The 27,601-nt window shown below is 42.6% G+C and overlaps 7 protein-coding genes and 1 non-coding gene across 8 annotated transcripts; 3 read left to right on the forward strand and 5 right to left on the reverse strand.

The window, feature by feature from the left end:
* Window positions 1-7,191: 7,191 nt before the first annotated feature.
* On the reverse strand, window positions 7,192-8,972 carry LOC129617674 (uncharacterized). The gene is made up of 5 exons (XM_055532787.1): window positions 8,864-8,972; window positions 8,228-8,490; window positions 7,908-8,141; window positions 7,700-7,834; window positions 7,192-7,632 (listed from the first exon to the last, which is right to left on the reverse strand). Exons 1-5 carry the CDS (start codon window positions 8,970-8,972, stop codon window positions 7,192-7,194), a joined length of 1,182 nt encoding a protein of 393 aa, XP_055388762.1.
* A 1,328-nt stretch (window positions 8,973-10,300) lies between these two features.
* Window positions 10,301-11,457, forward strand: LOC129617675 (uncharacterized). The gene is made up of 2 exons (XM_055532788.1): window positions 10,301-10,479; window positions 11,220-11,457. The coding sequence occupies exons 1-2, from the start codon at window positions 10,301-10,303 to the stop codon at window positions 11,455-11,457; spliced, it is 417 nt and encodes a 138-aa protein (XP_055388763.1).
* A 1,897-nt stretch (window positions 11,458-13,354) lies between these two features.
* On the reverse strand, window positions 13,355-14,092 carry LOC129617676 (ADP-ribosylation factor-related protein 1-like). Its single transcript, XM_055532789.1, has one exon. The coding sequence runs from the start codon at window positions 14,090-14,092 to the stop codon at window positions 13,355-13,357; it is 738 nt and encodes a 245-aa protein (XP_055388764.1).
* A 530-nt stretch (window positions 14,093-14,622) lies between these two features.
* Window positions 14,623-14,733, reverse strand: LOC129617681 (U5 spliceosomal RNA). Its single transcript, XR_008697725.1, has one exon. It is a non-coding gene; the product is annotated as a U5 spliceosomal RNA (small nuclear RNA).
* A 1,055-nt stretch (window positions 14,734-15,788) lies between these two features.
* On the forward strand, window positions 15,789-18,380 carry LOC129617677 (inactive polypeptide N-acetylgalactosaminyltransferase-like protein 5). Its single transcript, XM_055532791.1, is given in 13 exon segments — window positions 15,789-16,160; window positions 16,206-16,315; window positions 16,399-16,504; window positions 16,506-16,647; window positions 16,697-16,906; window positions 16,951-17,103; window positions 17,183-17,212; window positions 17,260-17,372; window positions 17,426-17,502; window positions 17,652-17,806; window positions 17,852-18,077; window positions 18,150-18,264; window positions 18,306-18,380. Coding segments are annotated over 13 exon segments (1,884 nt in total).
* A 108-nt stretch (window positions 18,381-18,488) lies between these two features.
* Window positions 18,489-18,968, reverse strand: LOC129617678 (uncharacterized). Its single transcript, XM_055532792.1, has one exon. The coding sequence runs from the start codon at window positions 18,966-18,968 to the stop codon at window positions 18,489-18,491; it is 480 nt and encodes a 159-aa protein (XP_055388767.1).
* A 379-nt stretch (window positions 18,969-19,347) lies between these two features.
* LOC129617679 (L-gulonolactone oxidase-like) lies at window positions 19,348-21,609 on the reverse strand. The gene is made up of 9 exons (XM_055532793.1): window positions 21,433-21,609; window positions 21,105-21,283; window positions 20,577-20,777; window positions 20,405-20,530; window positions 20,153-20,294; window positions 19,903-20,090; window positions 19,691-19,802; window positions 19,447-19,614; window positions 19,348-19,398 (listed from the first exon to the last, which is right to left on the reverse strand). Exons 1-9 carry the CDS (start codon window positions 21,607-21,609, stop codon window positions 19,348-19,350), a joined length of 1,344 nt encoding a protein of 447 aa, XP_055388768.1.
* Window positions 21,610-21,642: 33 nt separating this feature from the next.
* LOC129617680 (nuclear speckle splicing regulatory protein 1-like) lies at window positions 21,643-22,362 on the forward strand. The gene is made up of 2 exons (XM_055532794.1): window positions 21,643-22,099; window positions 22,145-22,362. The coding sequence occupies exons 1-2, from the start codon at window positions 21,643-21,645 to the stop codon at window positions 22,360-22,362; spliced, it is 675 nt and encodes a 224-aa protein (XP_055388769.1).
* Window positions 22,363-27,601: the final 5,239 nt, after the last annotated feature.

The following is a 27,601-nucleotide window of genomic DNA, read 5'->3' on the forward strand; positions in this document are numbered from 1 at the left end:
AATGCGACAAACATAGTGATAAACCCTTGGAAGAATACCTAGTTCAGCTCATCGACAGCATCATTCATCCAACCAAAACTGCATCCGTCGATAACAAGCTGACCGATTCCGCCCTGAAGAAGCTTCGTCAGGAACTCAGGAGAACGTTGTTTGACGAGCGTGGGATGAACCACGAGACGAACGCTTCTTGCACTTTATTGGCGCTCACTGATCTTATTGTGGAACACTATCCCAATCTTACGTAAGTCCTAAATTACTGACATGTCGTTGATCGTGGTGGTTTATCAGTGAATGTTGGCCAGAAAAGATTTTTCCAGGAGCCAATTTAGACGCGTTGAAGAATTTATATCAATTGAAGATGTTCAAAGCCTACGGAATGCGCTGTGCCTCAACGTACTTGCAATTCGTCTTGCAGAAAATCGACACACCAACCTCCCGCGACAAAGCACTGGCTGGTTATGGAAGAAAGTTCCTCAGACGCTTTCTTCGCAAGACCGCTTTCAATCTTCCCGGTCTAATTCCAGAACTGACGATCGAGGGTTCACATCTCCATCACCATCTTGAAGACTATGCGGATATTGACATTGAAGGCGTCAGAAGAGACTCATATCGTTTTAAGGGGTTGAGGCTCAAGGAAGGACTCGATTATTTTAATTCGTGGAAGTTTCCGATTGACTACGAACAAATCTTTCTTGAGAGACCCACCAAGGAAAACGTTAATGTCTTGCGACACTCATCAACGCTCCATGTGCGAAGGATGCCCGCCAATAATTGGTCGACCGCCAAATTGGGGGAACACAAACCCACAGCATCGTAAGCAACACCTCACAGCCTTCTTCTGGGATCCGCCATTTTTAGAGACGACAAAAGCATCTTGGACATCGTGGCGATGGTTATTTCTCATGGACAAAGCCTCACTCAATGCGACAAACATAGTGATAAACCCTTGGAAGAATACCTAGTTCAGCTCATCGACAGCATCATTCATCCAACCAAAACTGCATCCGTCGATAACAAGCTGACCGATTCCGCCCTGAAGAAGCTTCGTCAGGAACTCAGGAGAACGTTGTTTGACGAGCGTGGGATGAACCACGAGACGAACGCTTCTTGCACTTTATTGGCGCTCACTGATCTTATTGTGGAACACTATCCCAATCTTACGTAAGTCCTAAATTACTGACATGTCGTTGATCGTGGTGGTTTCTCAGTGAATGTTGGCCAGAAAAGATTTTTCCAGGAGCCAATTTAGACGCGTTGAAGAATTTATATCAATTGAAGATGTTCAAAGCCTACGGAATGCGCTGTGCCTCAACGTACTTGCAATTCGTCTTGCAGAAAATCGACACACCAACGTCCCGTGACAAAGCACTGGCTGGTTATGGAAGAAAGTTCCTCAGACGCTTTCTTCACAACACCGCTTTCAATCTTCCCGGTCTAATTCCAGAACTGACGATCGAGGGTTCACATCTCCATCACCATCTTGAAGACTATGCGGATATTGACATTGAAGGCGTCAGAAGAGACTCATATCGTTTTAAGGGGTTGAGGCTCAAGGAAGGACTCGATTATTTTAATTCGTGGAAGTTTCCGATTGACTACGAACAAATCTTTCTTGAGAGACCCACCAAGAAAAACGTTAATGTCTTGCAACACTCAGCAACTTCTCCATCATCAATTGACGCTGTGAGTCATTATCTGTATCACGACCACTTCCTTGCTCATTTCTGGTCTCTTCCATATTTTGTTGTTTGTAATTCAGCAAGGGAGACAAATCACCTGCCTGCCTTTTTTGTTCGAGTCGTTCATTTCTGCAAATCGCAAGGGGAAGAAGAAAAAGAAAACGCATCAGAGTCGATCGACGAAGAAGTTTCAGAGAACGGAGAAACGCAGTCGTCGGAGGAAAAACATGGAACGACACAAAAAACATTAAGCATCGCTGGATGAGCCACTGCCATCCGTCGTGTTTGGTTTTTCGTGTTCTGAGTCGATCCTTTAGTGTCTTCAGTGTTTTATCGTTTCTTGTCTATATTGCTGCTTTCAATGTGCATACATCTGGAGATCAGTAAGATCTGCCTAGCAACAATGTTTGCACGACTTGCATCGTTTAATCAAACTGTAATGCTCCATATCTTGCTGATAAACTGCAATATAGATTTCTTTTAACCGCAAAATCGTCGCTACTAGTGGTGTATTGGAATGCCGCTAGCTGAGCGTCGTTCAGTTCAGTTCAACAGTACACAGTAAGTCCAACAACACGGATTTGTCATTTCTTTGCAGCCACGTTACGCATCACGCTCACGACCATCATCATCCAATTATTTCTTTCTACGTGGTTTTTTGGCTTCGCCTGAAGCATGCGCCCCAATCACTCTGCATGGTACAAACAAGCAACATTCTCAACACGAACTTGCTATAAGAACGCAGCGCATCCGCGACTTACGCATTTTCTTTGAGGCTAGAGGCAGCTAATTGAACCTACGTGCCCCACACCTAATTACAAGTGTGCACCCACTAAACTACAGTCAGCGCGTACTCTCGACTACGTAAAATGGAGCATCCACGTTCCACTGACCACTTTGACATTGAAGGCGAGGGAACACCACCCCCTTCAAATTCCTTGAACGAGCCTGGCTCTTCTACTGAGAAGTTGGTTCGTGATCTGTCGAAGAGCTGTTGCCGAACCGGCGGATGGGGTACAAGAGTGGGTTGGGGGAACTGTGACGAGGGCCAACCTTTTAGCAGGCACCAAGTTTGTACAGCCGTGGGACAAAGAAAAGGGGAAGCTCCCAGACGTGGGAACTAGACAACACGCGGATACAGCGATGGAAAATCTGTGCCATAACTCTCGTGGACGATCACGCCATCTAGCTACCCTATGACTTTACGGCTCATCTACTGACGTCACGGCCAACGAAGTGACTCCAACTCCTACTTCGCGCTGTCTTCGTGGTCTCATGCTTTCCTACACGTCTTGCCACAAGCTTGACATTTCCCGTTGCACGCATCCACGCGTGCAGCGAAATCAAGCTGAAGAAGCCCGTTCCCACGATACTAGAGCGACCGTTGACCAATCTGTGGATGACTCTTCACAGTCAACAATTCCACACCAACTAGAGTGCAAGGAGAGACCACTCTCTATGACTCCACACGTTGGGAGGCATCGTGAGTCCCTCTCTGGTGTGTAACAGTTGCTTTTAAACGGCTTCACTGAAGTTTTGAGTTGCAAAAAAGAAAACAAACAGAAGGACTCCAAACATAATAGTCTCATTAGCACCTTCGATTCTCGTCTGTCTCAAAGTCGTGTCCCAAAATCATGGTTTCCCTGATAATTTTGTCTAATGAGCAAGCAATTACTATGTCGACACTTGGGATAGTAAACAGCCATATTTTGGAAAGTAGCGCCTCAAAGCAAAAAAATTCTAAGAACTTCTTCAGAACAGGAAAGAAATATCCGCATCATAGAAATCAATTCTTACAAAAGAGAGAGTTAAAACTGTTCTTGCAATTCGAAGGTTTGTTATTCTCAAGAGTAAGATTTCTTGATTTACAACAAGTATGGTTTCTTGATTTACAACAAGTATGGTTTCTTCGAATCAATCAAAGTCTTCAAGTGCGAGACTGTGTTGCGCCACCGGGACTCTTTTTCGCTGAAGCGTTTTGATGCTTCAGACATTAAACTCTCAGAGTTCTTCTGAACTCTTTCTAATTCGATTTCAAGACGTTGAATTTCCTACAAGAGAAGAGTCGAAGTTTGGATAAGCGTCAAACATACAGATTGAGATTTCAGTTCCTTTTGCTTCAATTCATTGCACTCATGGATTGCAGCTGCCAACTACAGAAAGACCACACAGGCACTGATGTTAACACATTGTAGCAGTACCAAAGAGTCTGATGTTCCTAGAGCTTGTAAGAGGTTTAAAGTGAACCGTTGATGCAGGCGAAGCTCAGCCGACACAACGGAGAGAACATCGTCATTGGAAAGTGTCTCCAATAGGGGCGGAGATGTCTGATCGGCTGATAAAAGCGCGATGAAGCAACAGCTCTGGGGAGCGCACTACTTACTAGAGGCCACACAACTTTCATCTGGACTCAATAGAGACGCGAGAGATTGAAAAATACTGGAATCTTCAGAAAATATCTGAAGGACAAAAGAAAAAAGAAAGTCTGTTCAGAAAATATCTGGAGGACAAAAAAGAAAGTCTGTTCTGATTTGTGCTGCGAGCCACTAAGTCTCTTCAGAATCAAGTGAACATCTTACTGGGTGTTGAGCCCCAAACGAGTGTTTGCAGATTTTAGAAACGTTTTCAAGTTGTTGAGTTGCTGGTTGTGCCAATCGCATCAGAGATTGAAAGAGTCTTGGATGTAATTGAATTGTTGGAAATAGAAGTCGTAATAATGAGTTTGATACTTTTGTTTCATTTAATCCAAATTCTTTATCGGATTGAAATTCCGGCGACACATTTTGATTGAAATCTTCAAAAATCGAAGCGGCAGATTTTGGAAGAGGAAAGCCATAATTCGAAGGACTTTGGATCGTTTCTCTGAAATCTCTGAAATTCTTTGTTTCTTCTTTTTGAAATTTCATTCTTGAAGTGAAAATTTCGGAATTGACGACAGCGATTAGGTGAGATTTTCCAGCACCAACTGATACAACACCACGACCTACAGAAAGCTGCGTTTTAAGAATGTTGACTCCAGAAATCACTTTTTTACCTGACAGCCCTGATATCATCATCGGGACACCGGGGGAATCTGGAGAGACTGAAGAAGATTGGATTGCCAGCGTATCCGACTTTGTCGAAGTTCGTTGACATGAAGTGATTGCAGCTTCTCTAACAAATGCGGAAGTCAAAACGTCAGAACCCCAAAAATAAACATTCGACAATTTGGTCACACAAACTGTCCACCGATACCCACAATAAATCTGAATATTGACAAATGACAGTTTGATAGCAGTTGCATGTTTATTCGTTGCCTACCGATGCGGCAGCTTCGCCCCCAAGCAATACGGGGTTCACCTTCGTCGGAGTCCGATTGATTCGTTCGTCACCAGAAAAGCCTGTCAAGGAAAACACCATCTACAGAGTGATGGAGACTCGAACGTACTTGTCGCGAAATTTGAGAGACCCCATGTGTAGACGTCCCCCTGGAAACACACAAATCAGAAGCAAACATTGAAACGGTTTGTACCGTCTGTGTGATGACACCGCTGTGGTCTAATCCCAAAGAAACATCAGAGACACAAAGAGAAGGAATGGGCGATTTGCCTAGCAGTGATGTGACCGATGTAATAGAAACTTCATCTTCAGTTTGAAGACACTCCTTGCTTTGAACAAAATTGACAATTGATGGAATCTTTGAATTGCTTATCTCTTGGCTGATGCCCAGTTGTCCTTGACTATTGCTTCCCCACATGAATAAGATCCCGCTGTTTGTGAGTGCTGCCGAATGCAAACCACCACAAGCCACTCGAACCACTCGATTGCTGTTAATTGGGTCTATGGAGGTATTGGGGATATCAAGATTATGGGTGCAAAGAATTCTACCGGATTCTTTTGATGATTCCGTTAAATTGTCTTCTGGTACACTTGGAAATAAACCGGGAATCAAACAAGGAATGAAACGGTCGCTTGTATCATTTCCATGTCCCAATTGACCTAAACAACCAAATAAAATCTATATTAGATGCGGCTGGCTCACCAGAAGAGCCAAGACCCCAAGTGAATACCCATCCAGGGGGAACTTCTGTTACACACATTGAATGCATTCCTCCTCCAGAAATCGATGAAACAACATACGGCTCTAATGCTGAGATCTTCGTTGGATGATTCACAGATATATCCGCGCCGTGTCCCAATCTTCCTGAAATCATGCATGTATTTGGGACAATCGTCATCCATCCCTATTGACTGGATCGAATGAGCTTATAATGAAGTACCGTTTCCACCATGCCCCCAAGAGTAAACCACTCCTTCATTATCTAAAGCCAGACAGTGACGCCCTCCGCAAGAGATCTGTGCAAAGCAATCAACTGACAACTTGTTCATGCTCGTGTGAGGGTTTACCTACTTGCGTGATTTTATGACGGGCAAGATCGGAAACCAAACGAGGAACCGAACAGTACTTTCCAGTTATTCCTTCACTCTCGCTATCAGTCGATTTTTGCTTCAAATTTAATGAACGAGATTCAGCATCTCCTTCAAATCCAATCATGTCCGTTCCCTTAAAGCAATGTCCCAATTGTCCATCCGAAGCAAGTCCCCCTGAGAAATAGATGCTTCGACTTCGCTAGATACCAACGATTGTCGAATATACCAAGGGAGGAATGTCCTTACACGTGTACAACTCTCCCGACGATGACAAAATTGCTGAGTGATAAAGACCGCAGGACGCGGAAACGAAAGAGCAGTTGTTTGGCGCATCAGGAACTGAGAGACGAGTTTGTGTTTATGGACTCGATTTGTTAACTCACTGCAGACTGCATTGAATAAACCAGTTTTCTTTGTTGCTTGATTGCTTGTATTGTCATCTCTTACGATACAATCCACTTCGAGATTGATTTCACCCAAGGAATAAAGATTTGATGTGTTTGATGTAAATCGATCGGAACTCTGCTGCTGACCCATTGATGGCAACAATCACCCATACGATCAAATTTGAATGAATTGATGTCAACAATGTAACAAACTTTTCAAGTTGTCCTTCATGAAGAAACTCAATAGAAAAGCGATTAGCTGGGACTAACTGTGAAGATATCTATACATATACATCTATAAATAAATGTATCTATAAATAAATGTATCTATAAATAAATGTATCTATAAAGATGTGTCTATAAAGATGTGTCTATGAAGATGTGTCTATAAAGATGTGTCTATAAAGATGTGTCTATAAACCTATCCATAAATATAAGCTGAATGGGTTATAACTAAATAATAAATACAAAAAAATGAACTATCGAAATTCATACAGATAAATTGTTGAAAAATCGGGATCTCTTGGGAGAAAAAAACTTCCATATGCAAACAGACCCATCACCAGCTCCAGTTGCAACCAGCTGAAATGTACTAAACATTTGGGACACGGGAGATATGGAAGTCTCACCTCTTTGGTTGGGCTCATCGTAGCATAAAGTACACGCGCTGAGTGTCCCTCGAAATGATTTTTCTGCAACAACAAAAATTAAATTTTTTAGATGAAACGCCGCACTTTAACGAGCGAGACACGGTGATTGTGTTCTTGTTGGAAATCAGAACGAGAATTTCGAGCAGGTTGATCTTGTAATTGGGTTGAACGCTTCAGATCATGAAAGTCCCAAAGAATAAGTTGATTGAGAGTAAAGCCATGCGTTGACAACAACTGATTCGTCGATTTGGACCACAAGAGATTACAAACCTTGGAAAGCAAAGAAAAATACATCGAAATGTCTTTTCGTCCTACTTGGCTTCCCGATTCCACCGTCGTTAAAAGTTTTCCATACGAGATTCCAGCGCTTGAATTTCCTGATTGAATCTCATTCGGCTGATTGGAACATCGAACATCCCACAATCGGATACATTGGTCGTTGGTACCACCTCCAGTTGCCAAAACACCGCATGTCGAAGGACACCAACTCAAAGCTTTTACCGCTGCCTAACAATTTAAAGAAGAATTTAAAGAACAATTGAAAGAACAATTGAAAGAAACAGGGTCAACTCACTCCATGCTCTTTCAATTTCATTACTGGTTGATCATATCCAAGCTGCCAGATAAACACCTTATTATCGTTTCCACCAGATGCAAGTGTGCCATCCGATAGACCAATTGCCGAGGGACACCAACGCAACCCACAAATCTGATGAAGATGTAGAAGAGATTTATCCATGAACGTGATAATATAAATCATATGAGAACGGTTAACGTCATACCTCTTGGTCGTGCCTCTCCCATTTGAATATTCCATTTCTAGGTGATCGCACGTCATGATGAATGATTGATTTGTCGCGGCTTCCAGATGATAATAAATAGTGTCCATACCAGTCCAGCACTCCAACTCTATGTTGATGATTTCCGTATGTTCGAATGACTTTCTGCATTTCAACATCCCAAACCTCAATTCCTCCAGATTTACGGCCAACGGCCAAGCTGTGGCTCAGAGGTTGCTGTTGCAAAAAAAGGATAGTTTGTGAGCACCTTACAGCTGATGTATTGATTGACTGAATTGCATCAATTGATCACATCAGCTTACGGTGTTATTCCACGAAATGGACGAAACGGAAGACCCAGTTGAAGGCGAGCTGGTAGGAGGAGATGATAGCCGCACGACGTCATCATTTGGTAAGTTGCAGCGGTCTCTAGGCGACTCTGATGTCCCCATGCCACCAGATTGAGTGCTTCCTGTTCCAATGTTTGGTTTCCATATGAGAACATCAGTATGCACTGCCACAGCCAGAAATTCTTTTGATGACCAATCAAGCAAATTCAGATAAAAGTCATCCTGGAGTCCTGGAACTGTGTAAGTTTTCACTAATTTCTGCATCAATCATTCAGACAAACATATTCAGTCGGTTCAGCATACTTCTATCGGAGCTGCTCTGTCAGACGCCAAACTAGCGGATCTCTTTTTCTCATTCGATGGGCAGTTGGGAGAGACACTTAATTTTATCGAACGAAAGGGACTCTTAGCAATAGTATCAACTAGATACTCCAATGCCAGGTCGGTCTGAACAGTAACAAAGCGGCTCCCACTGCGCGAGGGTTGTACTGCATTTTCAGATGAAATGTTCTTGTACGCAAATTCACTGCGCACTAAATCCCGTAAAAGATTCGGGCGGCTTCCTAACGGTCGATGGTGTAGCGGCTCTCAACTGAAGGGGGGACGTACCTTTTGAACTTGGAGATGATTGGCGTCTGCGTGACTTGCGCGGCAAGGGAGTGGATTCGTCGCTGTGTTCATCTGAATGAAGGGGAGTGGTAGACACCGTTGATTCCATCAAGAAGCGAACTGGATAACAAAACAAATGTTAAATCTCTATTAACGTGAATTTCACTTCATCTCTTTGCCAAGAAATCGAAGTCCACAAAGACAAGAGTGTGGTGCGAACTTCATCAAGTGCAGTTCTGTTACATGATCTTAACACAGGACTGAATCTGTGTGCCGCAGTTCGTGCGACTGAAATGGAACCAACGACTACGCACTTGAGGGAAGATGCAGAAGACAATGCGGTTGGCGGACCAACAACGAAAGAGGTACGCCACAGTTCTGATTCTCAACTATCGACGATTCACAGGAACGACGGATGATGAAATTGATGAAACCAAATGGACAATTCATATCAATTACCGATGAGACACGGTTTTCCAGAGTGTTGGGTCGCCATTCTTTGGGTCACTATGGAAGATCTTCTACAGTCTCATCTGGTCGTCGCAGGGATTCGGTCTATGCACGACATGAGGTCAACGGCGTGCGTGATGACGTCAATTCTGAAACAGACAGCGCGTAAGCAATTTGTTCTCGAGTGGTTCTTCACGGGCGTTCTACAGTGATGGCGAACGCGTTCTAGCCGATGGTGCAATGTTCTCTGGGGTTTTTGTGAAAGTGACTGGATTTGTCGCAAGAGGAGATTCTGTTGCATTCGTGTTCCGCCTTTATGAGCAAAGAAACGTTCCATCAAACCCTCGTCCGAAATCAGCTGGTCAGCATCCCGCAATTCTAAAGGACAAGGAGAACAGATCGCGAGAACAAGAATACCCCGGATTGGAGTTTCTGTTCCAGCGAACACTTTCCGTGGACACAATTTTATTTGCATTAATGAAAGTCAAAAAAAGGTTTCCAACATTTCCAGTTCCTGACTGTCGCGACATTCTCAATCCTGAACAACTCAGCAAAACCAATGGAATTATTCATTCAGGTGACAAATTATCAAATAGTATCAGTTTTCATTTTCTCGCGCAGGGCAACAACTCGAGCGGAGGTTGAATCTTTTCCTCCATCAAGCTGTTTCTGAAAACGTTACTGAATTGCCCTCTTTGCTGTTCGGACGTCCCAATGCCCACATGCTTATTCCTAAGATCAATATTTTGATTTTGCTGATTGGGTCAAGAGGAGACGTCCAGCCTTTTATCGCTTTGGCAAAGGAGCTGAATACTTTGGGTCATCGCGTCAGAATCGCAACTCATGAAGTTTTTAAGGTGAGTCTTTTTCTCATTTATTATATTCTTATTTGAGAAGTCTAGCCAAAATAAAATTTGTACTCTTTCAGGATTTCGTACGGAACGAAGGCATCGAATTTCATCCGATAGGTAAGCTTCAGAATCAGCCATGGACAATAAACATGAGCAGCTGGTTTTTAATATCTTTGTTGATGCAGGAGGAGATCCTAAGGAGTTGATGGCGTATATGGTTAAGAATCCAGGTCTCATTCCTAGAGACGTTCGTGAAATTCCAAAAAAGAAACAATTGATGCGCTCAATTTTGTGGTCGTCGTGGCCAGCGTGCTTGTAAGAAATCATCTTCTTGATGAAGGTCTGCATTCCATCATCTTAATTTGAAGAGTCATTGTCTCTTGTGTAGTGAACCGGACTCCGAAACGGGGTGAACCATTTTTACCTGGATTGATCATTGCAAATCCCGTTTGTTTGGCTCATATCCATCTTGCTGAGAAATTGCAAATTCCTTGCCATCTCTTTTTTACGATGCCCTGGAGCCCTACGGAAGAGTTTTCACACCCGTTTACACTCTTTTCAAAGTATGTTATTTCTCTGAAGCCATTTTGGTTTTTATTTTGTTTTTTATTTCAGCGATCCCAATCCTTATCAACGTTTAATCTCTTACTTTTTAGGCATGTATCCCACACATTTTCTCTATTCGACTCATTTCCCTCTTTTGTTATCTTTCAGTTGACAAATTACTTTGGTTGGGACTCCATAGTATCATCAACGATTTTCGAGTCAATTGCTTGGGACTTCTTCCTATCAGAAATTCCGATCATGCAGATATTCTGATTCACACTCTTCGCGTCCCCTTCACTTATTGTTGGTCTCCCAGTTTGATTCCTAAACCGCTTGACTGGGGAAGCAACATCGATGTCGTTGGCTTCTTCTTTCTCAATTCCCCAGAATACGAACCTCCGGCTGATCTTGCACGATTTCTTGAAGCAGGCGAACCACCAATGTACTTTGATAGAATGATCTAATTATCTTTTCTCTATTTTCATTATTATCTCACTTCTTTTTTTCAGTTATGTTGGATTTGGGTCAATTGTTGTTGATGATATTGATTCCATTTATGAGAAGATCTTCGAGGGTTTGAAACAAACAGGTACTCGCGCCCTCATCAATAAAGGATGGAGTTCTGATAAAAGCAAAACGAATTCAATCTCTCATCCTAATTTTTTCGTCGTTGATAATGTTCCACATGATTGGTTATTCCTTCGGTGCAGCACTGTTTGCCATCACGGAGGTGAGATCATGCCGTGAGAATGTCGCAGTGTCCGCAAACGACCGTTCCTTTCTTCAGGTGCTGGGACCCTCGCGGCGGGTCTTAAAGCGGGTTGCCCAACAATCGTTCTGCCTTTTTTTGGTGATCAATTTTTTTGGGGCCAAACTGTAATGACGGCCGGAGTGGGACCTCCACCCATCGAGCCGAAAAGTTTGACTTCTTCCAATTTCGCTGAAGCGTTGCTTTTCTGTAAACGTCCTGAAGTGCGTTCCAGAGTAAAACGTTTATCAGGAAGAATTCAATCGGAGGATGGACTGAAAGAAGGTCAGACGCCCGAAAGTCGTTTTTCCATTAAATGCTTTTCTTTGTTGTAGCTCTGAAATCGTTCATCAGACAACTACCACTCGATTTTATGCAGTGCGAAGTCTGTTTGAGCGCGTTTGAATACGCCACAATGGCCGAAGTAAGCAAGCGAGTGCAAATACAGGCATGATGTCTTATTTTATTCAGAATGGGGATTGTAGTCATCTGGCTGAGTCTGTTCGACAAACTCAACAAGAGTTTGAACATCTTCTTCTCTCAGCGTTGGGGCATCCATTGGTCACGAGAGTGTTTCTAGGAACACTCGTGCATCACGCTTCTCACACGCGTTTATGCGTTTTGTGCCACTCGATCCTTTTTGGTGACGAGCTTCTCGCAGATGGCGTCATTCCTGTTTCGAGTGGGTTAAATTCTCTGAAATGCAGTTCGACTCCAATTGTTGATTGGACGTGGAGACGGAAAACCCAAGGAATTACAGGACTGCGAAGTGGAATTCGTCGAGGGTATCAAACATTCCGACAAGGAATTGTGGATGGTGTGGACGCCTTCCGAACCCGACCGGTTAATGGCTGGAAATCGGGCGGCTGTTGTGGCTGTGCAGTAGGGGTTCTTCTTGGTGTTGGATCACTTATCGTAAAACCATGTGAAGTCTCTTGCTATTTCGCGTGTGATGTTGCGGTTGGCCTTGGAAGATCGGTATCGAATTGTTGCTGCGGTTGCTGCTGTCGACGAAAAGAGGTACCCGGCCCCTCCGACGATGTACTTCCTCCCCCTCATACAGCTAATGCAGTGAGCCCAGAGAAGTTGTTCGCCCAGCTAGCGAGCGAAGATCAACAGACTTATAAAACAATCATTAGAGGGACGTTTGCCAATCTGATTGTTTTCAAGGAGGAGCAGCGGAAGATGAATTTGATTCCAACGAGAAGCGACAATAAGGGCCGGGGATGTTGCCCGAGAATGAGAAGGAAGACGCGTGGGGTCGCAGAAATGAGTTCAACATTTAATGAAGAAGATCCTCGTTTATATATCAGTCCATATCCGCTGTTGCCGAATCCCGAAACTGCGGTTTAAAAGTAGTATTAATGTGTTTTAATCTGTGAGTCGTTTTTGTACAAACATTTTCCCAATCTCTCTTTACGAATGAATACGGTGTGTCACTATATACTCAACAACTGCATCATTTACAACTGGTTGATAAAAAACGTCTTGAGAAACGACTGATGAAGATATGGGCAATACAAGACACACAATTTGGGACACGGCAAATCTATCATTTGAACAGTTTGGGGACGTTAGGATTTTCTGTTCTTGGGAATGAAGCTGATTTGTGTAAATCGACATTGAATGAATACAATGCCCCAAAAGACAAGAAGTATATGAAACTCGGATAGAAATAGTTAAAACAGAGATGCTTCCAAGTGAGTTATTGGGACTTGTTCATTAGGAGTCTGATAGAATCGAGCGAACGATGATACAAACGGGAATGCTAGAGTCCAGTGAAGTAGATCAGTCGCGTTGATCGTCTCTTGGAGTGTGATGCAAACGAAAACGAAGTCGCGGTTCTGGAAAAACTGCAAAACAACGAAAAACAGAAAATCTGCCTTATTCTCCTCTTCATTGTCTTCTCTTCTCTGCAAACTCTTTGGCTTCTTTAACGAGGCAGTCAATGGATTCTTTGATATTCACATTCTTTGTTGCGCTACATCCAGAGATACAAACCAGAACAGGTCCTGCTGAATCTCTTGAAAGGATGTGCGATAACGACGCTATTGGATCCTCAGCGGATGGAACGTGTGACTGTCGATTTGAGTCAGCTGGATACGGAATCAGAACAACATCACCTTGATCCTCTGGTTCTACTGCGTCAGTAACGAGACTTTTCAGCCCTAAATACCCAATCAAAAATGATAACGAAACAGCATGTTCTGTATCGTCTTGTTTGTTGATCAAGATTACAATGGGAATATCTCGTTGTCTTAATACTGAATGATTGAGAATTTTGTCCAAAGTCGATTTGACTTCAGCAAATCGATCTTCGTCCGTACTATCGATGACAAAGAGAACTCCATCACACTCGCTGTAATGTTTTTCCCAAATATCACGTAAAATCAATTGGCCCCCCAAATCCCAAAAGACTCCACTTGTTGAGTAATCAAAGTGGGTGTGGCAGAGATTCAATCCAATAGTCGGAGTAACACGTTCTAGATTTTGCTTCTTTGTCGGGGACGAATAAATTCTTTTCAATTGTTCCAGGGTCGTCGTTTTTCCTGCATTATCAAGACCGATGATCAAAAACCGTAATTCGTTTTTGCTTGTCAACCATTTCCAGAATCCTGAAACCAATGAGAACATGAGACGCGGAATTTGTGGTCAACAGTGTTCTTGAGTTCATCGCATCGATGCGCTTCAGTCCTTTTTCTGTCGGCCTGGTGCACAACCCATTCATCTTCGACTCGTCGAAATCGCTGTCTCTGAACAAGATTGTTCATCAGTTTTGATCGCTACGTTGATATTCAGTGAAAATTGGAATCTAAACTATTGGACTTGCAGTATGTGCGTCTGTCGGAATTTGGATCATAAATGAAAGATTCTTTTCGAATGTTTGTGGTTCGATAACTTGCCGAAATTCACGGAGCTTCGTCGATGAGAGAAGTGTTTCAGAACTGTTATCTGTATCTGTTTGGGAAACTATAATTCGGGGTGCATTGAAGCAATCTGCTGCAAGCTTCCATTGCCAAAAGGGAAATGAACTATTTGGATACACGGTTCGTGGCAGTCAGTTCTGGCAAATTGTAATTACAATCCGAAATCTTCACATGATGGAAATTACGCGAACAATTTAGACAATTCGCAATTTTTCTTAAAAAGATTGCAAGAAAAGTTGGGCGACGAATCTCCCTCAAAAATTGATTTATTTCAAAATACATTCTCAACACATGACTCTTTAGTAAAAGGCGAAAGGGTCGTATGTTACTAGTGAGAATGCTGAATAAGTCTTAGTCGACTCGCTGAAACCTCTTCGCTGGCAAGCACGCTTTGACAATTTTTGCCTGCATGCATGCGACGGTGGGAGCTCACTGTAACATGTGCGGAAAATTACAAATGTGTCTTCCATGAGTCAGCCAAGATCCTCAGCGTCGATCGTCGTCTGATCGCGGGAGTTGCCCAGCATTCATAGGAGAAACTCGCAACTCGCAATTTATGATGACCAAGTTTGGGAAAACAAAAGGGGCGTGATTGCCGGTAACATGGACCTGTTCGGTCAATGTAGCGTAGCCATTGGCGATCTGGACGTTTCTTTTCAAACGATGCTTATGAAGCATTATTGCTCTCCCGAGTCGATTACAGTTGCCATGTGTGTGTCTTGCAATCTGGCCAAATGATTATTGAATTGTCATCTGCTTCTTTCGTGATGATAAAAACATTCACTCGCCGTTATGATGGCCCTCTTTAAGACGTTGTCTCGTTAATCAAATTTGCACAAAATCGTATGATTTCTGTCACCCGAAGAGTCGCCTCGGCGACCGTGTTGGTTCGATTCAATGCTTTAGATCACATTAGTAGCATTGCATCAACCGCTTTGTTGGTTTCTGAATTTTAGATGTAGCCATCTATTGTTCGAGTACATAGAAGTATCTCGACAGTAAGCCGTCGAAGTGATTCAAACTATTTGGATTCGGGACCACATCCGCTTTTCCAATGAACACTCTCCCTTCTGAACAACTATGGCTGTATTGCTTCGTTGTGCTGCACTTTTCGTTTTGTGGTTCGGAGTTCCACGACTTTCTAAATTTCGAACACATAGAATCACGTACTAGAGAAGCAAAGCCTCGCTCATCATTTCATGGTGGAAGCTAGAAGGATACGCGAGAGCGCTCGTTTCCGTTGCTTGTTGAGTACTGATTCCCAGATGAAATCCTTTCTCAGAAATGGTAAGAGAAGACTTTGCTTTAAGGGTGTGACTTCTGTTGCCGTTTTTTACAAATCCACTGAAAAACTTGAAAGGGGCGGGTCTGTTTCAGCCTGGTCCATGACTGTCGGTTGAATAATGCTTCCAACCCAGAATAGAAGATTTCCCGTCGTCTCAGACTTGGGGGGTCGACCAGGGAAGTCCCAACGTCATCGTTTCCGTTGTTCATTTTCTTCAACTTGTGTCGTTCAAATATTCCTCATTAGCCTCGTTGTCTTCTGGCTCGTTCTGAATATTTCATACTTGAGAAAATCTATAGATAACATAGAAGAGCCAACTTCTCTACGCAGGGCAGAAGAGGCTGATCCAAGTGGTTTTGAAGCTAGCAACTTGGCTGCAGAGAAGTTACAACGAGCACGAGTTGAAGAACTGAAGATAAGGCTTCATGGAAAGATTGGCCTGAGGGAGGATGGGTCTCCTGGATGGCAGCCAAACCCCGTGTACTCACCGGTACGCTGCAGAATACCCTCTTGTACAAACAGCTTGTTTAATTAGGGAGCGCCCATGGATGTTCTACTGAAAAAAGGAGGAGGATTCAATCTCAAATTCTCTGACGCATTACCCTTGGATCGCGATGTAGCGGACAGTAGACATCCAGAATGCAGGTCAAAAAGAGTTGGTTAACAAATCTTCTGTCAAAATGAGTCTTCGTGAATTTCGCGTTTCTAAATCTTTTGTATTGTCGTAGAGGTATACACTACCACATTGAGAGGTTGCCATCGCTCTCCGTGATTATTGTTTTCTACAATGAACCACTTTCGACATTGTTTCGTTCCGTTCATTCTGTATTAAATCGGACGCCCCCCTCAATTGCTTAAAGAAATCATTCTTGTGGACGATGGAAGCGATTTGAGCTGGATTCGCCCTGGCGGTCAAATCGACGACTACATCCGCCTTCTCCCTAAAACGCGTCTGGTGCGAAGCCCAACACGGAAGGGCAAGTCCTTCAATGTGTTTTCTTGAATATGAACGCTTTGTATTGACAGGGATTGTTTCCGCTCGCATGTTGGGAATTCGTGCGTCTTCTGCTCCAATCTTTGTCATTCTGGATTCACACATCGAAGTCAATGAAGGGTGGGCAGAGCCTCTCTCCCAACGCATTCATGAAGATAGAACGCGAATTCTAATGCCACAAATTGACGCAACAAACCCAGAGACCTTCGAACCACATCCTGGCGGCATTGGCTGCACTCTCGGTATGAACTGCTCGAACGTACGGAACACATTCTGTTCTCGTTAGGCTTTTTGTGGAAGCTGATTGAACACGGATTTTATCCTGATTATCGAAGTCCCAAAGCGCGTCGCAACGCTTCCCCAACTGACTTCGTTTCATCTCCTACGATGGCTGGAGGATTGTTTGCTGCCAATCGAGATTTTTTTTTGAACGACTTAGGTGAAGTTGATTTGACTGTTTTTAAAACAGTTCTCTCTCAGCTGAGATCTTCGCATCTCAATCTTTTTTTTGCTTTCAGGCGGTTACGATGAACAGTTCTCGTTCTGGGGTGCGTGAATGAGAACGGCTAATCTCTTTGACGGTCTCCGTCGTCAGGAACCGAAAATCTTGAGTTGTCTTTTCGAACGTGGATGTGCGGAGGAACCCTTGAGTGTGCACCTTGCTCTCGTGTTTATCATATTTTTAGAAAAGGAGGTGTTGGATACTCGGTGGGACAAAAATCTAGAGTGACACGCGCTTCTATTTTGTCCTTCTTATTTAGAGTCCGCCCGACGCAGTCACCAAAAACAAAATGCGTCTGTTGACAATATGGATGGACGAATTTGGTGATTTGGCGTGGTAAGATTTTAGTATATACCACCAGATAGTTGAAGCATCCATATTTGCTCGACGTACACCAACAAAACTTTGTACTCTTCAAATATGAATGAACTACCATCTTGGTTTTCCTACTGCCGTCTGTCTCAATATTGTCCATTCTACATCAGGCGTGTTATTGGACAGCCTCGTGTTGATTTTGGTGATTATGAAACTTTAAGAAAGTGGAGAAGAACGAAGCAATGTAGATCGTTCAGTTGGTTTTTGAAAGTGGTCAATCCGGAGTCCGATGTTCAGGAGCTTCCTGCGGATGTTCCTTATCTAGGTGGGCTGCAGGATATTGTCTTATTGATAAAATTGAATGATGCAGGACCTCTTAAAAATGTTGGAACCGGTCAATGTTTAGATACACTTTGGAATGATACTCCTGGAAAGCCTGTAGGACTCCGAGCGTGTAATGGTGGAAGTTATCAAGAGTGGATGTATTTTGCAAGACCTCGCCATATTTTACCTGTTAACAATGATGAATCCTGCTTGAGTGGTGGAGGGACTCCAAAAGCAAATCAAACCGATTGGTGTGAGAGAGAACAGGCAAGGTGAGATATTCATTCATTATGGAATATTTGAGCTAGACGCGTAAACAGGTCGAATAACGTCTTTGATTTCAGTTATGATTATAATTCAACCACAAAACTTCTGAAGTTGGGATCTGAGGCGAAGTGTTTGGGGGCAGAGGCTGAACAGCTTCACTTTGTTGTATGCAATCCAAATGACACCAAGCAGGTACAATTGAATATAATAGTTAGATGATCGTATTTCTGCAGCAATGGGAATGGAAACCTTACAATCCTTCTGTCTTCACCCCGCCACCCCCACCGGGATTGAGAGGAGGTGGATGAGGCATCATCGTTGCAATATTAGTGTGTCGTGAAACCTGTTTTCAGCATCAAGCAAAAAGGGTAAAAAATAGAACAAGAATGAGTCTGTGATTTTCTGTGAAAAGCAACTTATGTGGCCTTTTTTACTTTGAGAAGAGGATTTGGTGGCAAAGCTCTTGAAGTATAAAACGGGACGCCTATTTGTCCAAATTTGGTTGCATGATGAATTTGCATCTTCCGCACTGTATAAGCGGTCATCCCATTAAAGTAAACCGACGCAAACCCAATTGAAATGAGAAATAGTCCAAGCATCATCGATTGTCCGGACTCATTTTCAAATATCTTTTCAGTCAAAAATCCAAGAGCTTTTCCAGAGAGAAGAACAACTTCACTAATTGGATTGTTTTCGGAATAATCTGTCAAGAGAAGCGGAGATCCTAACACGACTGTCGCGGCTGTGTTCCGTACGACACCTGAGCGGGAGTAACGAATGAGACGACAGTATCTCTGAATCCACCTCGTACCTGATTTCACTGGTGGTTTTGATCTGAATGAAGTCCTCGTGTGGTTTAAAACCCGCGATCTCAAATTTCGAAGTAGTGAAGCCATTCGACGAAAGTTGTGCGCGAAGTCGATGCGCCTGGTTCGTGTAGGACCGTCTCAAATTAAAAAAAAAACAGTCCAGATGTCTATTTTTTATTTTTGAGCAAATGATTGGACCAAACCATCGTGCGTGATAATCTTTGGCGTTCTCTCATGGGGGATTCCCAATTTGCATCTGTTATTTTTTCCAGCCATTCATTATGTAGAACTTTGTTTGGATCGCATCGTTCTCGAATTGTATTCCACTCCTTCCATTTCGGATATCTTTCACTCAAGTAGGGAAAATCGAGAGCTGCTTCTTTCGACCAGTGTGGACGGCCTCCTGAGCAACACAGACATTCGATTGACAGGGAGGATCGAACAATTGTCACCAAATAGATCCAATTCAAGTACGTTCTCGTCGCTCACCTAATTCGAACACCATGTCTTCGAAAGCCTAAAAAACGAAGTGGCAGTCTATAAACGCCGTCCCAGTCCACCTTACTGCAAACCACTCCCTCCAATGCGCTGGTGGCTCAAGCTCAAATGGACGATAAGCGATAATGCCAACACACGCAAAAACATTCTCCAATGGATCTTCAGCTGTCTCAACATTTGATTGTTCCTTATAGCATGGACTCAACCAAATGTTATCAGCCTTTTGAAATCTGACCTGCAATAACACAATGAGAAAGTGGGGGAGAGATGTAGAGATTTGGGGGAAGAGATGTGGGAAAAGAGATTCCTACTTCTACTGGAAAATCAGCAGCCCATTCTGGATGCTTCTCTAAGCATCTTCTCATTCGTCGCATCAATGTTGGTAATTGAGACGCAGGAAGCATCCATTCATCAACATATTGCCTGAAGGAGTAATATCAGTTAAAGAATTGGATGATCACGCACTTGAAAAGACAATCAAAATTGAAGACTTTATCGCTTCGGTCGATGATTTCTGATTGACCCGAAAGAATAAACTTCGCTATAAACTAGAGAAAAATAACAATCAGATTGGGACACAGAAACGCATACGTTATTCGTCCATTTTGTTATTCGATTGAGGTAGAGCGCGGATAAAAGAAGGACTTCATAACAATGATTAAAAAATCGATTTTGTCGATGAATCCAATCATTGGCTCTTTTATTGGGAGTCTGAAAATTAAAAAAATATCAATTGAAACTGAATTAAAAAAATATCGAGGAATCTGATTTACTTGTATTGGAGCAACCGCAGCTCTCCACATAATCACTTTATTTGTATGTGGGATCCACCAGAAGCGAGTGTATTGAGCGGATGTCATGATTCCTTGTAAATGACGAAGAACGTAATCTAAATCATCCATTTGTTGAAGTGCTCTGATCAAAAAAATAAAATCAGAAACGTAAAGATTAGAAGCATCTGCTACGCGATGTCTGGAAGCCCATTGGATGAAATGCATTAAAATATGAGATGAAAAGATTTCTACCTCAATTTGAATTCTGTGTTGACTCTAAATGTTACTTCTGATATGAATCCCAGAGCACCGAGGTGACATCTTCCAGCATTGAAAAGATCCTTGTTTTGAGTTTCTGAACATTCCAATGTTTCTCCACTGCGAAGAATAATCATGACAAAAGCATCATCGATGCCTTTCCTACGTTGGGGTCATCAATTCGAAAGACTCCACGTAAGCAGAAAGAGACGGAATGTCGGCTCCAGTTCCGTGGATTGCCGTCGCAAGAACTCCTCCGACGGAAGGATCAGAAATCGAGGGAAGAACTGGGAATCCCAAACCGTTTTCAGCGAGGGCTTCATTCAGTTGACAAAAAGTCATTCCACTCTGCACTCGAATCAACTTTCTAGAGGAAAGAGAATCAATAAAGATAAATTATTGAAAAATTCAAGAGAATTATTTTGATTCAAGAATCAATTGATGACAAAAATGTGGTGATGCTTACTCCTCAGGATTGACCCATACAACTTTGTCCATCTTGTCCGTGAAGACCATCAACTGATCAGAAGCAGCCAACGGACCCGGACTGCACGAACCTCCAACGAATCGTAACTGACAGAACGAAGAGTCGCATGATTGTTTGAAATCAACCAGATGAAGATACGATTCGCATGATTGTTTGAAATCAACCAGATGAAGACAAAGCAACGATAAGTGGGACTTTGGGACAAACAAACAATTTGCTTTTCTGTCTTTATGGTTTACTTTTGATTTATTGCTATTTGCTTTTTTCATGATTTCTTTAACTTCTTCTTTATCTTTTGGGAAAGCTGTCACTAATGGCTTCATCGTCACTGTATTGGACCAATTCCGAAATTCGCTTCCATTCCAACCCCATTGTTGTCGCGATCCCTGATGATGACAATAAATGAATCAAATGTAATAAAGATCAACATTGGATCACATCGCAGAAAATGATTTCAATGAGTTACAGAGTGGAACGATCGAAAGATGTGGGGGAGATCAACCGCGAGTCTGTTACTAATCAAAACTCGCAGTACCTGACGGGTGAAGTCTTTCGCTGATGCAGGAAGTTTGGGACAGAGAATGTTTGCAACACATCCCTTCAAGGCCCAAACATTCTTATAGAAATCAAGATTCGCTGATCGATCAGATCCAGAATTCGCTTGTAAAGATTTGAGTGGGGCCAAACATCGGGCGTGAAGAAAATCAGCCATTTAACAGACAGGTCCAGAGAGTGTCAAGAAAAGATGTTTAGTTTTAAACTTGGGAAGAAGACAACTGTTCAATCGAACTCAGAAGCTGAAGCAGTTGCAGTTCTCTTCCAAGAGGCTGAAGAGGTTGAAGAATTGCAGGAGGAGGCTCTTATTAGGGGACGGATTGCGCCATTGAAGGTTGACATTGGAGAAGAGAAGAAGAATAGAGATGATCTCTTAGATTTAGACGAAGATCCGCTTTCCTCTGAAGATGAGAAAAGTTCTCCGATAGAGGAACCACCGAAAGAAGTCAAGAAGCCAGAGAAAGAAGCAGGTCTGGTGTATAAAGGCGGAGGAAAAGATCTTCCGCCACCTCGTTATGTTGGTGCTCTGGCGGAGCGTGCAACGAAGCGAGAGATGGAGCTTGAAATAGTGAAAGAGCGATTGCTTAAGAGGCAAAGAGAAGAAGAAGGTGAAAGCGAAGTTAAAGATGAAGAAGTCTTTGTGACAGGTGAATAAATAAATGCACAACCAGCAATTCAATTCCGATGAACAGGTGCATATAAGAAACGGCTTGAGGAACGCCAAGCATATGAACAGAAAATGGTCGAAAAGGATCTCCAGGACGCGCTCAATGACCCAAAGAAGAAGAAAAATTTGATGGCGTTTCATTCTCATATGCTATCATCTGGAATGGCGTCCAGAAGTAAGGGGGGCGATGTAGACGAGAAACCAAGAAAACGAAGAAGAGAGGACGAGAAGATCTCTGATTAGAGTTTCTAAGAGAGGAGTTCCAGACATTTTGGCTGTCTCCGAGTTCGAAAAAATGATTGAAAACGAATTGGAGAAAAGGCAAATCATGCGATGTCGTCATTCTTATTTTCCATTTTTTCCAACCGGATAGCTTTGTAGTTCTTCAGTTCCCAACCATTACCTGAAAAAAGAATGAAGCAAGAAGGATTAAATGAAGGATGAAGCATAAAATATGATTGAGACTTGAATGATGGGATCCGAAACTCACCTCCCGCGTTAATAACCGCAGCCAGAGATTTGTAACAACCAAGGATCCACCAACTCAAAATGAAAAATATTAGATGACAAACAGAATACATGACCATAAATATAATTTCATCTTTGACCGGGAATTGTTTTTTTGAATCGACCCCTGACGCCTTTTTCTGAGCAATATCGACAATCCACCGAATCCACTACAATAGAAGAAATGAAAATGACAACAAGCAGAAGAAATGAAAATGACAACAAGCAGAAGAAATGAAAATGACAACAAGCAGAAGAAATGAAAATGACAACAAGCAGAAGAAATGAAAATGACAACAAGCAGAAGAAATGAAAATGACAACAAGCAGAAGAAATGAAAATGACAACAAGCAGAAGAAATGAAAATGACAACAAGCAGAAGAAATGAAAATGACAACAAGCAGAAGAAATGAAAATGACAACAAGCAGAAGAAATGAAAATGACAACAAGAAATGCAGAAGTGGAATGGCAAAAAATCTACTAGTGCGATGTCTTACGGAGAGAAGGAAGCTCAGTATAACGGACATGAGCAGAATCTTATAGGCCCCTGATAGGAAACGCACTCCAGCTCCCCAACGGAAAATCGTCCCCAATCAGCCCAAGTGCTCCCATGATAATTTTGAGCGAGGAAAGAATAACGGACAACACGAGGGTCCAACTGACCCAGTCCTTATCATTAACTGATGACCATATTTCCCATGAACCCCAAAGAATGAAGAGCACACCCTGGAAAAGAACGCACAATTGGAAGCTTGTGACAAAACGGAATTGATTGCTTTTTACCGAAATGATTGCGAAAAGCGCCAGAGGGATGCAACAGAAAACATTAGCAAAATTTTTGCTGCTGCTGCAAAGCCCCATTTTTTACTGAAAAAATTTCTCTGAAAACCTTTGTTCAAGTGATCTGCCGTTCATGTGCCCGCATGCAGGTGCTCCAGGAGGAGTAGGGACAGGGACTAGTCAGATCGGAATGAACGACTATTAACAACTAGAAAACGCCTATTTGCAGACAGGATTGAATGTCTCTTGAACGTCCTCCTGAGGTCGGTGTGTACTTGACGGGTAGTCGACTTGAGCAACCGACTCAACATCACAGCCATCTCCCAGAACGAGTCAAAAAATTGGTTGAACGGGATCATTTCTTTTCGTCTGGTGAAGTTGCGTCTGCATTTGATATTTTATCAGAGTTTTTCGACACCAGCGATGCACCGCTTGATCTTTTGAGTTTGGTGGGAGGAGCAGTTCAGTTTAACTCGTTTCGATCAACCGTGGGGCATCGACAGATAAGCGAAATTCATTCTAAATACTTGGAGGGATTCAGTGAAGTTTCAACTGAATTAGAGAAAATCAGTGATGATGTCGACGGACTGCTCTCCGATGTTCAGTCAGCGTTATTAGAATTAAATGAATGTTGTTCGACGAATCAGCAAGTATTAGAGAAAGCGCAAGCATTACAAATGGCGCGATCACACGTGAGACTAAAGAACCAAATTGCTTTAAAATTAACGGAGAAGCTTCGTGTTCAAGACTCGACAGTCCGATTGTTCATCAACTCAGCAACACAAGCACCATTGAACACCATGAATGTCGAATCAACTCTCCAACTTCTTCAACCAGATTTTTTTAACGGAATTGAAGACATCGAAAGAGTTCGAAGGAATGCAGAAGAATTAATTTCCTTAGTAGATGGTGTCACTCAAGAATCTACAATTGCAAGAAAAGCGAATGACTCAAATGTGGCTCTTCTACAGGAAGCAGAGGATGCTGAAGCAACAGCTGGATTGAGTAAAGTGGCAGCTATCGATATTTTACAAGAAACTAAGGAGCTCTTGGAAGTCGTCTATGAGAAACTTTTCCTTATCGTTTCGTCAATTGTGAGGTCAGCTGTCACCGTTGATCCATCATCTGTTCACTGCATGGCTTTGAACTCTGTATTTGATACTTCTTACATTTGTATACCTTCCGTATTTTGTAGTTTTTTATCAATTTCCGTAGTTGATGGTTTCTCAATTTCTTCAGAGCGCTTCCAGATCTTTCTGTACTTCTTCCAACCGACGAGACTTCATTTAGAACCATCAAGTCAATCAACTCCCCAGATGATCATTTTCCAAACGAACGTCAATCGACGCATCTGATTCAACGAGCCTTGAAACTGCTTCGGAATCAGACGGAATATTCACATCTGATATTAACCGATCTTGCGAAGGTATTCCCATCTATTTCGTTTATTGGAAGAACGTCAAGCTCTTCTTCGCCTCAGAAACGTCGTCAACTTCTGACTTCAGAGTTTCATGCGAATTTGTTCAAACCTTCTGTTCCTGGCGGTTGGGGCGATTCATCTCCCTATGACGTTCCTCGGTGCGTGAAAATCTTCTAATCTCTTCGAAATTCGTGTTTCTTAGATTTATTGGAGACTTGCTTGCCTTTATTCATGAAGCAGCAGCATCTGAACGAGAATTTGCAGAGGTCGTTATGGGACTCCCAAGTGGCCAACCCTCCTCAGATGACGGTGAAAATGATGGAGAGGAAACTGTTCGAAATAATGATGAAACATCGGATTCCAATGGCCACGTTGAATCGATTGAACAAGCGATTGAGGACGCTGGACTGACGTTCGAAGATTCGAATAAAACTGAAGAAGAGTCGATGAGAACGTGTTCACAATTCGCGTGTTTGACGGAGGCGATTGATTTCATTTTTGAAGGTGAGAAATTTCTGAAATATGTGTCCATGCAGTCGGGGATTGAATCCTCGAACACAATGATGTTGAAATATGGGGATCATGGTGCGTTGATCTTTTAGGAATCATTCCAGCATTTCGAGTTCGTATTGAACAAGCTCTCCGTCAATCGAAATCATCACCTGTCGATCTTTGTCAATGTCAACAAATATTAACTTTTTACATCGAGACATTGGGAGTGATCATGAGTGGAGCTGACAGCAAAATCGGTACAATAGCGCTAGTGGCACTCTCTTGATTTCTCTGACTCATTCTTGATTTGGGACTCATTTCTTGATTTGTTCAGATGAGAAACTCTCCAAGACCGCATTGTTGAAAGGTCGAAAGCCTTCCTTCGTCAAGTGAGCAGCTCGTCCATGATTGTCCCAAGTGTTCGAATCTCAGATGTTGTGAAGAATTAAAGGAAGAAGCTTATCAGTTGTTTCTTATGGCTTGGGAGGCGCAAGTATGTTACTGTATTCATCTGTCTATCAGTTTGTATCCATCCAGACAGCGCGACTGGGGTCGCTTCCCACAGCGGAACTTTGGACTGCTGATCTTTCTCCTCCACATTTTCTCCATCAAAACGTAAGCCTCTTGTTCCTGATCGAACATGGATCTTCTTTTTAGGTTGCTGTGATTGTTGACGTCTTAGTCCTACATCAAGGGTCTCCCTTGCTATTTTCAACAAATTCTCTTCAAGAGGGTGATAAAATCAACCACATCATCAGTGCAGCCATCACTCCACTTCTCAATTTTTGCCGGTACGTTTTCTTGTCAACATTTTTTATGATGTCGTCATTCTGTCAGACAAACTGCTCAATATTTGCCACATGAGTCCTCCTCTCTTTATCTCGTCAATTGCTACTCCTACATTCAGGTAAACCGATCACCATCCCTGGATTGTATAGAGGGATTGTATCCATTCCCATTCCTTCATCCCTGCCTGTCAAAGTTTGAATTGTTCGTTTCTGTTCTCAGGAAGCTTTTCGTCCATTTTCGAGTGCTCATCAATACGTCGATCTCTGCCAGTCACTGCTAGAGGAACAAATGGTGCAACTAACGGAGATACAGAAGAAGTTGGCTTTACAAAAATTAGAATTTTCGGAGAAACTTGATGCATTGAGAGAATGGAACAAACAATCGGATGATATGAAAGAAAGAAGGCCTCTGTGTGAGAAATCATCAATGATCATCCGGTGGATCATCCGTTATTCATATGAGTCATTCGTCATTCATCCAAGATATTAAGTCATTCATCTTTGCACATTGTTGCTTCATTTGTGTGTCAGCCAGTATTTCTGCTCTTCACCCGCTTTCCCTTCCCGCATGTTTGCGTTCATTTTACAATTCGTTGTTTTCTGGCGCGATGACACTCTCTCTGTCCCAACTTGATAAAATTACGTCCCGAGCATTAAGAATGCAAGCAAGGTAGACTTGTTCGTATGGCAGGCGGATGTGGAATAATAACTAGCTCTGTTAATGATGTTTCTCATGTTTCTTCTCTTTTGTGATTCTTCGTCTCAGGCGTTTAGTTCTTGTAGCAATCGCTGATGCATATGAAGAAATCTATATTGGAACAGTTTCAATTGGTGCTGCAACGCACACACCAGAGCAGATCAGAGCGCTCTTAGACATTTAAACTGTTTTTGTCTTCCAAGAGACGCAAAACGCCCAGAAATCCAAAACAGTGATCACAAAACAGTGATCACAAAACAGTGACCCCCAGCAATCCTTCTTGTTGATTTTCAGTTGTGCCTCTTTGGTTTTGAATTTGAAACCATTTTCGTTGATGTCACAATTTTCTGTTCGTTGTACAGCCGTTTGCAGGTTGAGTGTCGGCATTGTAGCCATCTTCATCAGAGAAAGCAAGAAATGCAGACCCCAGAATTGAATTTTTGTTTTCACCTTTTCGGAAGACTGTTTAATTGCTTCAATGGATGATCCCGCTGTCCACTTGATCAATCTCTCTCCATAAGAGCTCACTTATTTCCAATCCATCGGCAGTTTCCAATTTGGGATTCAGGGAAAGGCTTTTTCAATTTTGGAAATGAAGCACGAATGCCGTTGATACTGACGCAATGCCAGAGTTTTACAAAAGTGGGATCCGTCTTTCCTTCAGTCGACCGATTCCAAACATTTGTATTCGGCTTGATTTCAAATATTTGGCAAACCACTAAATTAGATTGCAAACAGGTGTTCCATCGCGATAACTGATTGATGTGAGATACTTGCAATCAAATCCAGACTTGACG

This window comes from Condylostylus longicornis, unplaced genomic scaffold, assembly GCF_029603195.1.
Source record: "Condylostylus longicornis isolate FDR11 unplaced genomic scaffold, ASM2960319v2 ptg000596l, whole genome shotgun sequence".
Classification (NCBI taxonomy): Eukaryota; Metazoa; Arthropoda; class Insecta; order Diptera; family Dolichopodidae; genus Condylostylus; species Condylostylus longicornis.

What these genes read in the sequence shown, in the direction of transcription:
- LOC129617679 (XM_055532793.1), bottom strand. Translation starts at nt 21,609, where the DNA reads ATGGCTGATTTTCTTCACGCCCGATGTTTGGCCCCACTCAAATCTTTA. An exon ending in CTGCGGTTGCTCCAATACAA is followed by an intron (nt 20,091 to 20,152) that starts GTAAATCAGATT and finishes TTTAATTTTCAG; the next exon opens with ACTCCCAATAAAAGAGCCAA. An exon ending in ATTGGAGGGAGTGGTTTGCA is followed by an intron (nt 19,399 to 19,446) that starts GTAAGGTGGACT and finishes TTCGTTTTTTAG; the next exon opens with GCTTTCGAAGACATGGTGTT.
- LOC129617675 (XM_055532788.1), top strand. Translation starts at nt 10,301, where the DNA reads ATGGACAATAAACATGAGCAGCTGGTTTTTAATATCTTTGTTGATGCA. An exon ending in TCGTCGTGGCCAGCGTGCTT is followed by an intron (nt 10,480 to 11,219) that starts GTAAGAAATCAT and finishes TCTTTTTTTCAG; the next exon opens with TTATGTTGGATTTGGGTCAA.
- LOC129617678 (XM_055532792.1), bottom strand. Translation starts at nt 18,968, where the DNA reads ATGGCTTCACTACTTCGAAATTTGAGATCGCGGGTTTTAAACCACACG.
- LOC129617680 (XM_055532794.1), top strand. Translation starts at nt 21,643, where the DNA reads ATGTTTAGTTTTAAACTTGGGAAGAAGACAACTGTTCAATCGAACTCA. An exon ending in TGAAGAAGTCTTTGTGACAG is followed by an intron (nt 22,100 to 22,144) that starts GTGAATAAATAA and finishes TCCGATGAACAG; the next exon opens with GTGCATATAAGAAACGGCTT.
- LOC129617674 (XM_055532787.1), bottom strand. Translation starts at nt 8,972, where the DNA reads ATGGAATCAACGGTGTCTACCACTCCCCTTCATTCAGATGAACACAGC. An exon ending in ATCATCTCCAAGTTCAAAAG is followed by an intron (nt 8,491 to 8,863) that starts GTACGTCCCCCC and finishes AAACTTACACAG; the next exon opens with TTCCAGGACTCCAGGATGAC. An exon ending in TGAAATTGAAAGAGCATGGA is followed by an intron (nt 7,633 to 7,699) that starts GTGAGTTGACCC and finishes TTAAATTGTTAG; the next exon opens with GCAGCGGTAAAAGCTTTGAG.
- LOC129617676 (XM_055532789.1), bottom strand. Translation starts at nt 14,092, where the DNA reads ATGTTCTCATTGGTTTCAGGATTCTGGAAATGGTTGACAAGCAAAAAC.